Raw genomic sequence first — 14642 nt, 5'->3', positions numbered from 1 at the left:
ATTCAAAGTTTGGCTTGTAAGCAGAAGAAAAGGCAAAAATATGAGGGCTAGTTTTGATACAAATTATTGTACTACAAATTATATCCACTCACTGACCGCGTTAGTCAAAGTACTGACCGCGTTATTGCACAGGAAATTAGAGCACAATTTACTATCATAAAAATATGCAACAATGTTATTTTCTTCCTCGGATGTGATATAATATGTAATACATATGTTCTTCATAGGGTGCATTTTGATTTTTTTTTAAAAAAAAATCAAACTTTGAAGATTTTGATCGATCAACAATTAATAAAACTGTAAGTATATTTAGTGTATATATAAGCGTTATACAATAGATTTGTATACCTCAATGTGCTTTCACACTATATTTAGCTATTAAGATTATATTTCATCATAAACCAATGGTCAAAGTTTATTCTCAAATACTTTGGAATCAAAATACGCCTTGTAAAATTAAATTAACGGAGCGAGTAATAGTTAAAGGGCCTCTAATTTAGGGAGGTGCTTCTGTGTTTCTCCATAAAGTGACTTGCTCTAATTTTGCAAGAGTGATAAAATGTTGGAGACTACCATCACTGGCCCCTTCAGAATCTTTGATATGTGTCTAATCTATTATATCATAAAGAGAGGGCTAAAAGGATCCATCCACCATGTTTCCCTTGATATCAGTAACAAATAAGCCATAGTCTAGATCTATGCAAAATTATGCACAAAATTCAGGTAGTTAATTCTATTGAAGGGTTAGGGCACATGGGTACCTCTCTATAATTGAACTATTAACCTTGGTGAACTATATAGGATTGAAACCTCATGTATAGTTATGTGACTTAACTTTATTATGATTTGAACTCCATGACTTCTTGCACCATGTCTATGCCATATACATGGCCAGGGGCTGATCTGCCATCTATGCTAGGTGGGCTAAAACCTCTCTTACTCTATTCGTACCATTGGAGCCCCCTTAGCTCTCCCAACAAAATTTCTATCAGTACGGAAGGGAAGAAAGGGTTTGAGGTGTTAGGAAGCAGTCTGGAAGAAAATTGAAGAAGACACCCGTTCCTCCTAATATGTTTTTTTGATCCGCCACTGTTTATGACTAGTTTGTTTTGGTTTACTATGAGTTGTACTCTATGCTGCACTTTCTCATAGTTTGTTCTAACTTGGCTTTGTAGTGGAGACCATGTCAACCTCTAAAGTGACATCTATTTGATTGAATATGTAGTATATAATCAAGATGCTCTACATGCCTCTTTGACAAATGATGATCAAGTGAGTCATAAGAGACTAGTATTAGCCAGAGTACGTACTATGTATACTTCAGTTGTGCAACACGTGGCCAGAGGATAGCGATCGACGGCATTCATCCATACGGGCCAGAATCGAATGATGTAGTACTTGACGTGACTACGTGTGTAAAGATGCTCAATCTGATGAGATTTTCTAGCTTAATTAGAATCTCATCAAGATATTGTTCTAGCTGGAGTTCAGGGTCAACAGGGACAGTGAGGCAGACTGGTTGTTGTTCATCGCTCCTTCTGATGCTTAGGTAAAGATAACATAAGTACTGGAGCTAGTTTGTTCTAGAGGCTTCCACAATCTTATGTCATTTCTGATGTGTTTGAAGTTAAACTTTAAAACCACTGAATAATAATAATATTAATAATATTTTATCGGATTTTCAAATATTTTGCATTAATATAGAGACATCTAAAATGGTATGCTTTTGTGACTGAAGAAAGTACTGTGATCAGTTAGGTACAATCATACATGTGGAGTATAATCCTTTTGACCAATTACAGCAGCACACCAATTGCTTGGTATTTCTACAAGCACAAAGCTTAGTAGAGTAACACAATCATCATATACAAGATATATTCCATATATCAGTATCTCCCCTTTTCTGTTTCTTGATCAGATCACATATTGAGTCAATGATCAGGATGAGTAATGCACAAATATATGCCTACAGTGACAAAGATATGGAAGCACAACCTTGCAATGCATGTGCTAGCTAGATGACTGAAAGTCCTAGATTGCAAATTTGCATTGGTGAGACCAGATACAGTGTGATACCAGTACTATACCAGTGCATGCCTATACTTCGGCCTGAAAATACCATGGTGCCAGCTTAGCTACTCTTCAACTCCAAGCACATTTCTACAGAGAATTTGTCGGCGAACGACGACAATAACCGACGGCGACGGCCAATACTGAGACGGTACGGCCGCCACGCTCCATCTTGCGACACATGGAACTGATTCCAGCCAGCTGATCGAGTTGCTTTCGAAGTAACCAGGGATCAGTGCCCTCAGGTTCAGAATAGCATCCAGCATGCACAGCTCGCTCTCTCTACCTTATCGGTGGCACGGAATATGTCCAACTTGCCTGCTTTTTTTTTCCTGAAGATTTAGCTGCCTCTGCTTTGCAAACCACATCATCATCGGCCTGACCTTATCAGATATGAGGCGCTGCGATGCCGAAATCCGACGGTGCAATCTTGCTTTTCAATATCCTCGCTGAATTCCTCCTGCAAAACTTCTCTAAGGGCTAAAGCTAACAAGGTTAGAGAGAGAGTGAGAGGAAAAGATGCGATGTCACTGTTGCTACCTGTATGATGCTGAAGGCATCAGCAGAAAGTACGATATTATCTGACATTTTATTTTATTTTTTATATATATTTTAATGCATGACGCAAACATCCAGCACAAGGACAAGAGAATGATATCCTTATCCTCTATATCTCCCTTGACAGCTCTCACCTGGTAAAACAAGAGAGGGGAAAGAAAAAGCTAGTGCTCTGTAGAGCAATCTCCACTGCTCCAGAGCCCAGAATCTTATGATTCTGGTGTTTGATCAGCCCTTGACTCCTCACATTCTCAAGGGGTATTCAATGCTCTTGGCTCCTGCAAGAAGAATGTATGATTTAGCTCAGAATAAAGCTCGGGTACTTCGTTGCACCAGAATAAAATTCTGAGGTTTACGTATGTGACAACAACTATAGCTTAATTATTTCATGCTAGGTTCAAGCACTGGATCTTGTACAACTGTTGCTCAAATTGTAGTAAATGTAGCTAGTATTACTAAATTAATATTTACTTCTGTATTTTCATTATCTGGTGTAGTATTAATTGCAGCTGTGTGAGAGTGCATTTCAGCACTGTACTTGTTATTGCATTTCGACACTGTACCCATGATTCTTTAACATGTGCAAAACAAGACCTAACCTACATTGCAGCAATATGCCTTAAAGTCAGTCCATGATGTGCCGACACCTTAAGAGGATCTTATGCTTTGGCCTGCGCCATGCCATTTGTGCAAGTGGGAGACCTAACAAGCTCTATTTTCTGATAGGCATGAGCATGAGCCACCTTACCTGAAACCTAAACCAGGCTAGCTCAGCAATTTGCAGTCCCAGATCCTAACATATCACATATCCAATTTAATGACTTAAAACTCCAATTTGAACATTATCTCGACTAGATGAATATAATTCCTATTGGCTCTATCATCCTCTCATCTTTACCTTCAGCAAATCCTCTTTCGATGTGATGTATTGATTGGGATGCTTCTTTCTTTTGTTCTTTCAATACGCGTAATGTTTTTGTGAAAGAGCCATGGTATTTGAGCACCACAGTCTGTTCAAAGGATAGCATTTTCTCAATCTTCAAATGCATCGCTGACACGAAAGGATGCATGCGCGAATGCAAAAAGGATAAGAAGAAAGGCATAGAGAATATGGAAAATTAACTATCAAATATATGCAGATGTAATCCCAAACTGAAACTGAAGCATCCAATCTTTCAAATCCATGGCGCTAACAGAGTGACCATAAAGTCTCCCCACAGGATTTGTACTTGATCAGAGGCCCCAAATGTCAGAGCTAATACCTCCCCTTGGCTTCCAAATGCCTTTTATATATGCACACCATTATCAATCAATACGGTGTCACTAGAGCTGTGTACAGAGAATCAATGCACCATACTAGATTGTACAATCGTTGACGCTGAAAGGAGGAGGATGGGTACCTTGGATTGATTCGATGACGAACTGCACGCACGATGCCTCGACAGGATGACGGTACCCGCTCGGCATCAAGCGCGTTGCTGTATGTCAAAGCAGTGGTGCACCACGCCTTCAGAGGATCCCCTGGAATCAACGTGTAACGCAGTGCGTCGCAAGAAACACACTGAAGTATTCACTTTAATTTGATTCTTCAGTACTGCAGCCAGTCTCATGAAACCAACCTGAACATGCTAGCAATCACTAACTTTGGGTTTGTCTTATAGTAACTCACTTAGTCATGGCATGGATTCAATACACATCTCTCAAGTGTGAGCATGATGCTAAATTGCTAAGTCCATTGGTGGAGACACAGAATAGCTTATGGCAAAATTTCAGATATGTTTATGATGTTTCTATGCTCAAACTGTTCATGTGAATTGCCTGCTGAAGCAGGAAGAAAGAACCAGGATGATCACCTTCAGTCTTCTACCATGGCTAGCCCAAAAACCATGTGGAAGTTTGATGTTTCTCCACGCGCGACGCCCACTTGAGCAAATCGTCGAACACCTTGAGGTCCCCCCCTCTCGAGCTCCACCACCACCTCCTCCCGCTGCGACAAAACATAGCACACGAAATCATGGTTAACGTAGAGCGAGACAGCCTCGGCGTGGCCTGGATCCTGTAGCTCGTCGGGTCGCCGCTCTTCCCTCCCACGGCGCGCCGGAGCTGATGCCGCGCCGCCCGGATCGAAGCTGCAGTGCCGCCTGCCAAGGCCACCGTCTGGCTGGGCCGGACGAATTGAGGGATGGACGAATTGAGGTTTGGGCCTCCCTGCCTTGAGGCATTTAACTTTTTGCCACTTCTAAAAATGGCATATAACATATTTGTCACTCGCTATCTATGACATGTGGGCCCTCATGTGTCTACGATATGTGGACCTAGTGGCAAATATCTTAGCAGCATTTCTAAGAGTGACAAAAAGTTAATTATTCCCCCTGCCTTGGGCCGTCTCCACTCTCACTCTTCTCTTCTTCTTTTTACCTGAATTTGCCATTGGTTTGAAACTACCGCTGGAATATTATAAAAATGCTAGTGGCATTCTTGTAATTTAGAAAAATACAATAATAAATTTGTAAAAGCCCCCTTTTTTCTGTACCTTTGTATACCGCCAAATGAAGTCCATCGTGAATATCTCTCATGTACTGTATCTATCCAACATATGACGCGTTGCATTTAATTTTGTCATCTGGCATCCATAAACATTTTGGACCTCAACTCATCGCCGAGTCGAGTCTTAACTTAATCCATTGTTGATAAAGGTTGATAACAAGGATCCTTAAGTTAGTCCTATCAAGTTTGCTTCCATTTTCATTATAACTTTATGTTCATATTCTCTGGTTTGACATTACTATCAAAACTCTTATGTTATTTCTATTCCTCCGTCTATTCCATTCCTGCATTTCAAAGGTGCCCTAAAATCCAACCCACCTAGGGCTGAACATAAAGCTCGTGGCTCGTTAGCTCGCTTGAATCGTGACAAACCGGCTCGGCTCGTTTCATTTTTCTAACGAGCCGAGCTAGTATTTTAGCTCGTTAGAGATAACGAGCCAGCTCGAGCTGGCTCGTGAGCCTAACGAGCTAGACCAAAGACACAAGATTTATCGTCGTTCATTGATTTCACCCTGGAATGCATGTGTTCAGTACTTCATAGGTTTACTATGGATTTGTTGGTTTAAAATTTAATATTTAAATCAATTTCATATGATTTGCATGTTTGAAATGAAAATTTGCTTATATAACCTATTGAAAAATTATTTAGGTTAACTTTTTATGCATGGCTCACGAGCCTAATAAGCCAGCTCGAGCTTTATAACGAGTCGAGCCGAGCTGGGTTTTTAGCTCGTTATGATAACGAGCCGAGCCAACTCGTTATCTTAACGAGCCGAACCAAGCCGAGCTGGCTCGTTATCCAGCCCTAAACCCACCATATTGGATCACTACCTTCATACGTACGACAGAAAAGTTTGATGGCTGTGTTTAAATTTTTTTTATTTTTTAAACATTTTTAATAAATAATTTTATTACTAAACTTTCGAGAAAAATATTTTTATCGTATAAACCTTTTGGCCACGCCACCAACATTGGCGCGATGGCGTAGCAATAGTCACGTAGGCTACGTGGCAGCATTGCCACCGTGGCAGCATTGCCACCACAAGCCAAAAGGTTTAGTTTTGGAAAATTTTTGCCCGGTGGTTTAATAAAAAAAATTACTTTCTAAAAAAGTTTATTTAATAAAAAAATTTCTGCGTGTGACTTGATAAGAGAACTTTTTTTAATATTATTGTTTAATGAAGTCTAATTAAAATGGTTATCAGCTCATTGAATCTTCGGTAGATTGTTCACTTGCTGCCTCACTGCGGCAAATCTGAACCATCACAAATTCACAATATCAAGTATCCCACGTAGTATAAGCATATACCCGTTTTCTATGGATTGGATGGATTGCAAAAATCAAGATTTAGCTCCTGGGTAACATGATGGGTTTCATTTTCACCCACAGTTATAACAGCCATAGCTGTGATAAAGATTCAACACAACATCCGGTATAATCATCATAGTGTGTGTGTGTTTTTGGTCTAGTAGCAGTTCCAACACATGGAGATTCAAGCAGTCAATTGAATCTTGAAGAAATGGCAGGGGCCAGCCGGTCATGGCGTTGTTGGTGTACTTCATAGGCTCGCCGCAAAACAATGTTCCTTCTACTACTTGTTGTATGTATGAATCTGGGGTTGATTATGTGAAATGTAGATCTGGTGGGCAAAACCAACATGGCCTGTTGTTACCTATGGATTGTTTTCAGATGAATCTGATGTTGATGGAGAGCTGCTTCCTGATGAATCCACAGGCCGTGATGTTGATCGAGTGTTGTACGAGTTGCAGTGGCTGCACTTATGGCCAATCACATGGAAGTTCACTTCTGAGACCTTGTTGCAGTCATTACAGAGCACCCAAACCTAGCAATTTGAGGACGAGAGAAAAACTAACTGTTAGCTTAAATCTGGGTATTGTCATATTTTGTGTGATTTATGATGATAGTAATCATCAGCAGTATATGTTACAATGAAGTTTCCTGGTTTTGTTGCATCTTTAATTGAAAATGGATAATTTGCCAAATATAGTAGTGGGCAGCAGAAAAAGGTTTCAGGGTCAGTTCTGAACCTTAGAACTGAGAAACATACTACGGCTGCGTTCGGCTGTAGGTTAATTATCAGGTGCGTAAAAACGTAGTAATAGGTTGCTACATGATTAATTAATTATTAGTTATAAAAAAATTATAAAATAGATTAATATGATTTTTAAAGCAACTTTCCTATAGAAAATTTTCGCAAAAAACACACCGTTTAGCAATTCGGGAAGCGTGTGCACGAAAAACGGAAGAATCTAGGTTAGTAATAGGGGGAGAAAAACGTGGCCTACCTCTGTTTCATATTATTTAACTTTTTAGCCTTAACTAGATTAATTCATTGATCCATGTATATGATTTATATATGTCTAGATGCATTAGCATCCATATGAAATTAGGTAAGGCTAAAAAATCTTACATTATGAAATGGAGAGAGTATATTCTTATTAACTACTACCAGTTGACTAGCATAACCTTCAGTCTGGCAATGGAAGCAGGTTGGACTGTGAAGTAAGTCCAAAAAGAAAAGAATACCTTGTATCGGTACACTGGAGGCATAATTGTTGCTTCAATCTACAAAAGAAAACATCATTTTGTTATTTAAGAAAGCACCAAAACATTCTAAAAGAAAACATCATAATTGTCAGCATGAGAGAAAGATGCTTGTGGAGTGCCAGTCTGCCTGAGTAGCTTTTACTCTACCCAGCTTGTCTGCCAGTAGATCATCAACTAGTTTTGTTCTAATAATGTTTCTTCTTATTTCATGCACTGCAGTGTGAATATGCTTGTTTTTCAGTCATTAGTCATTACCAAGTTTGTTTGACCATGCCTCTTTACATATAACCTGTAGAAAAGAAATTATCAATACCTCTTGGTCTAACAATGCCCAGTGATGTGTCATGTCAAGAGCTGTCTTGGAGCATATTGGACAAGTATACCTGTGTAAGCCAAATAGCCAACTAGTTAAGCCTCCAAAAAAAGGCAAGTAATTATGGTGTCACAGAAGTATTAAGAAATGAATAATGGCAATAAGTGGAGGGATTTACTTGTTATGATGCACCATCTCAGAAAAGCAGTCCATGTGCATCGTGTGTCCACAATCAAGAACTCGTGTTCCTTTCAATGAATCAAATAGATACTGCACAGGAAATTCCAGTTTTATCATCTTGCTAGTCAGGAAGAGTGCAAGTTCTCAAAGTTACCTCATAACAAATTGGGCAATTCTGCCTCATTGAGTTCTCCACACAATGATGGTTGTCACGCAGAGCAACAGCATAACAAGACCCTACAAATTGCAGTAAAACTAATTAATAAATATTACGCATAACTATCACCAGAAAAAAATTGAGTCATCATATTTATGTTTTTTCTTTTGGATAGAGAGCTATGCAATAAACCATATGGGGAACTTTTTTATAATTTCTAAATTTACCATCACCTAAATGCAATATGATTCCTCCAGATTGTGATCACATTTATGGCATGCTGACATGATCTACATACCACACTCATTAGTTACAAAGAATGACTTCTAATACTTATTTTGGCAATATATGATGGTTATATGCAGTGGTCTTTAAGCAGTTAAGAAGTGCATAGCCTTCAAATGCAATTCATTGAATAGAAATTTTCCCAATTCATCATGTAGATTACCCAAAAGGACAAAAATATTAGCACGATATCAACACAAATTAGAAAGATATATCTAAAAGTGAGCATATCAAACTAGTCCAGATAACGCATACCACACTTTGTGCAGTGGAAGTAATTCTCCTTGCCACCAACCCTGGTTGATTAAAGCACATACAGAGTTAGATCTTTGTTTCACAAGGTATTTCTGAACTATTGTTTCATGCTCACCTGCATATGCCACAATCGTAGCAATGAAACTGCCCTTTTTCTGTCTGTGGCAAAAAGACCAATGCATCAGCTGTGAATGGATAAGGACCACCCAAAAGGCATATAACTACAGAAACCAAATGTGAGAACATACATCATCGTCATAAAACTTGCATACATCACAAAAGTACTCCCCCATATTGACCCCACAGCTTATGCAGACTTGTGACACCTGAAAAACAAAATAAAGTCAGTGTATGTATATAATGGTCTCCTCATGTGACACTGGTACTGAAAAAATAGCTTCTAGCAATTAGGTCCTACCGGCTGTTTGGTATCACAAAGTAAACATACTACCTGCAGGAAAGAATAAAGTTAGCCTTACAGAATTTCTGGACCTAATAAAGTCTGTTAATTGTTGAAAACAAACTAGAGACGGCATGAGAGGTATACTTTTTCAACATCCTGGCGACAAATGGTATGCCGATCACCTGAAGCCTACAATGAAAAACAATATCAATGCCATCAAAACTACTTACACTCAACAGAGCATAATGCGGTTAGAACAGAGTTTCTCTTTAGCTTATCTTTACACATCATCAACATAATAGTAATAGCTTCAGTTTCAACTTTTGCAAGGGATTACAAAAATTCCATCCGCGTGTGCTTGTTCCCAAATGATTTTAAAGCAAGTTCCTGTGTTGGATGCAGTTCATTTACTTTTTTTCCTTATCCAAACAAGTCCTTATCATACATGGTACTGAAGCAAAACAAAGTTTTTCCAAAATGGTAGATTACCAATTAGTACGTACCAAGGAGCTCAAACTAGTCAGCTTCATTCAGGACTCATGTTTGGACAAATTGGGGATCTAATGTTCTAGTTTCCTCGTCCAGACAGCCAAAAAACTACCTCTGCATCATACATGCTTCCCCTTGCTAGGATCAACTAATTGGATGGCACAGCACTAACTAACTGAACATTTAGCATCCCACAAGTCCTCCCAAACAGCAGAACGGATAGAGCAACTTAGAGCACGGATCATCGCGGTTACCGTGGCCTCGTTGTGGCAATGGCGGCAAGGGAAGACCTCGTTGCAGCAGGGCGCCACGATCTTGCATCTCCTCCTGTAATGCTCGCACCTGCAGAACCAACAGAGGAGAGGGGAGGAGGGAGGGGAGCGGATTCACTCAGTACTAAAATCGAGCAAAACCAAAGCAAAGCACAGATCAACAAAATCCCAAAAAAGGGAAATTCGACGCAACAAAAGCACAAAAAAACGCCGCCGCGGCAGCGAGCTCCGGGCCATTCCGATCCGAAGCAACCAAACAAAAAGGAGAGGAGGAGAGGGAGGAGGAGGCCGCGGAGGTCACCCGTGCTCCATCTTGCCGACGTCGCGGAGGGGGACTCCGTCGCCCGCCTCGTCCTCCTCACCGGGGAAGCGCGCCCCTCCCATCCTCCCCGTCGGCGTCGGCGTCGGCGGCGGCGGCGGCGAGGGACCCCGGATGTAAAATAAGGAGTCCGGAAAGACGAGAGTTTTATCGGGTTGCGGGTGGGGTCCACCTCTGCATTAACTGCGGCCCATGTGCCCAATCTGACGGAGATGGGGAAAGAAAAATGGATTTTGAGGAAAAAGGTCATGGATTTGACATGGAGGTGGTTTTCCAAGAAAATTGTTATAGTTACGATTCAACCGTTCTAACTTTCATGCGATGCGATGTAATTCGTTCACTGCAAGGTTGCAGTGGCACTCACGTAATCCTCTTTATCTAATTATTTCATATATAGGTAGTATAATTAGATCGTACATATATCGAGACTGTTTTTCAATGGAGCTGACACATACATTTTTTTATCAAATTATTTATCACACATTTAGGTTCTCATTGTTTTGTTTTTTGAAGAAAAAAACAAAATCGTGTTTCGACAAACAGAAAATAATTTGCAGCTAAAACGCTTATAAACATATACACAGCGATACAAAAGAAAAACATATAGAATAAACCATGATGAAAAATCATAAATTAAGTTTTAAAATTTAAATTTTGTCTTAATATAAAGTTGCTACTGTAAATGATAGGTGTCATATAGGTCTATGAATATACTCCATAGATTTCCCCATAAATCATTTCGACGAAGACAATGCGTTATAATCTACAACTCTCTGTATCCCAAACATGTAATTTTCATTGTCACTTTAATTATGTGGACACTCGTGAGCATAGTATATCGGGATCATATGAGTTAATGCATGTGAAACAATTAAATCGCCAATTTATGGAGAGGAAAAAAATCAAATATCTTGCCTTTAGTTTAAATTTGTATGAGAAATGTTATATTTTAGGAGGGGAGCAATAACTTGATTTTCTATAATGTTTATTGTCTACGGAACTCTCATGAGTCATGACATCTCTAGTATGGTTCTTTTATGATGTAAATAGCGATGTGTGCCGTTCTTTGCAACCGTTTAGGATGAATGGTTCGTTTACAAGTATAAGCACAGAGAAATACTCCCTCTGTCCTAGAAAGAAACTATTTTTGAGTTCTGTGTCCAGCGTTTGACCATCCATCCTATTTAAAAAATTTTATTAAAAATTTAAAAAATAGTCACACGTAAAGTAGTATTTATGTTTTATTATCTAATAAATATAAAAAATCGTAGTTTTTCTAAAATAAGACAAAGAGTCAAACATTGTATCTAAAAACTGAAAAATTGTCTCATTTTAGGACGGATGGAGTAGTTTATAAATACTATAGTTGTTCTATAATAAATACAACCACATGGTTTAAATTTGAACTGTATGGGTGTTTTTTTCATAAAAAAGCCATACGGTATGATTACAATCGAAAAAAATTTGTAAATAAAATGTTTATATACATATTCAAGAACCAAGGATGAAAAATAAACTGTAATAAATAAAGTCAAAAATCAGCTCTAAGTTTAAGGTTAAAAATTTAAATTTTAACTTATACGTATAAGCGGAAACGAAAAAAATACAAGTGTGTATTTAGATATACAATACAACAAGCGGCACACAGTAACAAAATTCAGGTGGTGAGAGGGCAGAGCTGCCGGTGCCAGCAGGTCTATCTCTTCTGGTCTCCAGATCGACTCCAGTCAGGTCAGGCAGGCAGGTGAGGCCCTTCTCTCGGCCTATTTTAGTTGCTAGTAAAAACTTTTTTTAAAACATCACATCAAATCTTTAAACACTTAAATAAAATATTAAATATATATAAACAATAAAACTAATTACATATTTACGGAAGAAATCGTGAGACGAATGTTTTAAGTCTAACTAGTATATGATTATTAGCTATAAGTGCTACAGTCGCCAATATGTGCTAATGATGAATTAATTAGACTTGAAAAGTTTGTCTCACGGTTTTCGGTCAAAATCTAAAATTTATTTTATAATTAGACTATGGTTAATAATTTAAATGTATAACCGTCATCTCTCTTAAATATTTTTGGAACCGAAACAGGACTACTCTACTTGGGAACTCTGGAAGATGTGGGTGATTTCGCTGATGGCAGGTGACAACGGGGACAACGGAAAAGAAAAGAAGACGACGACGAGATGCGCACGCACGGCATGGGCTGCACGAGCCCAGCGCCACCGGCTGAGGCGACGGATCGATCATTCATCCCATTTTGCCGCCATGCCATGCCATGCCATCTCATGCATGCATCTTCCCTCGGCTCCGCTGGCTTATTTTATTTTATTCCACCGCTTGATTGGCTCAAGCTCTTGTCTTTTCCCTTTATTTATACGGGTAAAACAAAATTTAAATTTTTAAGCTTATATTTGTTTATTTTTAAATTTTATTTTTTAGTTCGTTAAGCTCTATACTATTATAAAAGGCGGTAATGATTCCGTCGGGGAATTTGGTCCGTTCGTGATGACGTTAGCAATACATCATGATGACGTCATCAGCAGCAGCAACGTCCCTAATTCCTTTGTCTTCCCTGTGTGTCCGCACGACAAGCAGAGTAATATGCTTAAGCTCAAGAACAAAGCAAGCAACAATGGCATGGTGGAGATGGCTCTCCTCCTGCAGTCAACAGGTTCCTTATTCAAATCCTAGGTCAGGCAACTTGACTGTTATTTTTTTTGCGACTTGATTAACTGCAGCTAGCTGATTAATTAATATAAAATAATTATTAAAAAAATATAAAATAGATGAATATGATTTTTTAAAAGTAACTTTTCTATAGAAAATTTTGTAAAAAATACACTCTTTGGAAATTGTGCGTGTGGAAAACGAGTGGAACTAGATATCGTATCAAATATTCCAACTCACAACAAGTAAGTTTCTTTAAAACCAATTGATATTTATTAATTATATCTACAGCAGTTTAATTTTCTAGCATAAAGATAGCTAACAATTTAATTTATCAGCGAGCTATATGGTTATCTTGTTTTCCTTTTTATGCGCACGTGGACGGATTCAGAATTACACCTTCCGGTTTTAAAGGTCAGTATCATATACTACCAATCTCCATTAAATACTATTATTTAAAATAAGATGTCAACCTTGATTTTACATATGTAAAAATATTTGCAGGATGGCTATGAATACGAACAAAGAAAACATTTTTTAGCACATCTGTTGACGTATAAGCAGAACGAGGGTGAAATCAACATTCCTTACGGTGTACAAGAAATTCTTAAATGTATTAGCAATATTCAACAATAAAAATAGTTATTTAGTTATTTGATATTACTACAAACCTATTGTACACAGCAAAAGTCATGTGATCATCAATTAAATGTTTAATTCCCATTTTTGGCTGTACATGTTGAGTACAATTTACTACTTTCAATTATCAGCTTCCATTTGCAACAATTTACTATTCTCAAATATCCCGTTCCAACCCCTGTTACTGGTATATTTGAAAGTGTTGGTAGTTAATATCTCTCTTTATGACATTACATGTCAGCTATAATCTTTAAACAAGCATGTGTTAATCAAACATTTTTATAATTTTCTAAACTTTTGTTGCAACGCACGGGCATTTTGCTAGTATGTATGTATATAATATATATATATATAATATATATAAATATTTTATTTATAAATTATCTTCTGTTTACAATTAGTTTGTTTGGCCAAACAATCACCCTCGGTCATGTGGTTCATGCTTTCTCCCCCTAAGAATTCATATGCTCCTTCCATCATATAATATAAGATCTATAGTTAGTATAGCATGTCTAAGGCCGCTTTAGTTCGGTGGGATAACTATGACAGTTTTTCTCTTTTTTCACGCGTACGCTTTCCGAACCGCTAAAAGATACTTTTTTTGCCAAAAAAAATCTATTGGAAAGTTACATTAAAAAATCATATTAATTTATTTTTTCAATTTTTAAAATTATAATTAATAATCATGTGCTAATTTATTACTTTATATTTTTTGTGTGCTTAACTTACCTTGCTACCGAGCATGGCCTAAGTTGATAAGATTACATGATTGAGAGTCGTTATTAGTTGAAAAGAAAATATTAGGAAAAATTTAGTGGTGAAAGTTTGTGTTTGGATAAAAAGAGAATGTAGACGTAGAAGTTGATATGTCGTGGAACATATTTTAAATGCTAGAAGTTAATATATTTTCCAACA

The 14642-nt window shown here is 38.0% G+C and overlaps 1 protein-coding gene and 1 long non-coding RNA gene across 2 annotated transcripts; both read right to left on the bottom strand.

Annotated features, from left to right (window-relative positions):
* Positions 1-1729: 1729 nt before the first annotated feature.
* Positions 1730-4802, bottom strand: LOC107305407. Its single transcript, XR_001551558.2, has 3 exons — positions 4482-4802; positions 4029-4247; positions 1730-2906 (listed from the first exon to the last, which is right to left on the bottom strand). It is a non-coding gene; the product is annotated as an uncharacterized LOC107305407 (long non-coding RNA).
* A 1579-nt stretch (positions 4803-6381) lies between these two features.
* On the bottom strand, positions 6382-10565 carry LOC102713427 (E3 ubiquitin-protein ligase MIEL1-like). The gene is made up of 12 exons (XM_006664016.3): positions 10400-10565; positions 10081-10168; positions 9482-9526; positions 9353-9385; positions 9183-9260; positions 9050-9093; positions 8935-8975; positions 8392-8474; positions 8236-8327; positions 8058-8127; positions 7724-7762; positions 6382-7019 (listed from the first exon to the last, which is right to left on the bottom strand). Exons 1-12 carry the CDS (start codon positions 10480-10482, stop codon positions 6849-6851), a joined length of 867 nt encoding a protein of 288 aa, XP_006664079.1. The 5' UTR covers positions 10483-10565; the 3' UTR covers positions 6382-6848.
* Positions 10566-14642: the final 4077 nt, after the last annotated feature.

Source organism: Oryza brachyantha, chromosome 12, assembly GCF_000231095.2.
Source record: "Oryza brachyantha chromosome 12, ObraRS2, whole genome shotgun sequence".
NCBI lineage: Eukaryota > Viridiplantae > Streptophyta > Magnoliopsida > Poales > Poaceae > Oryza > Oryza brachyantha.
This window is presented reverse-complemented; position numbering and strand designations above follow the sequence as displayed.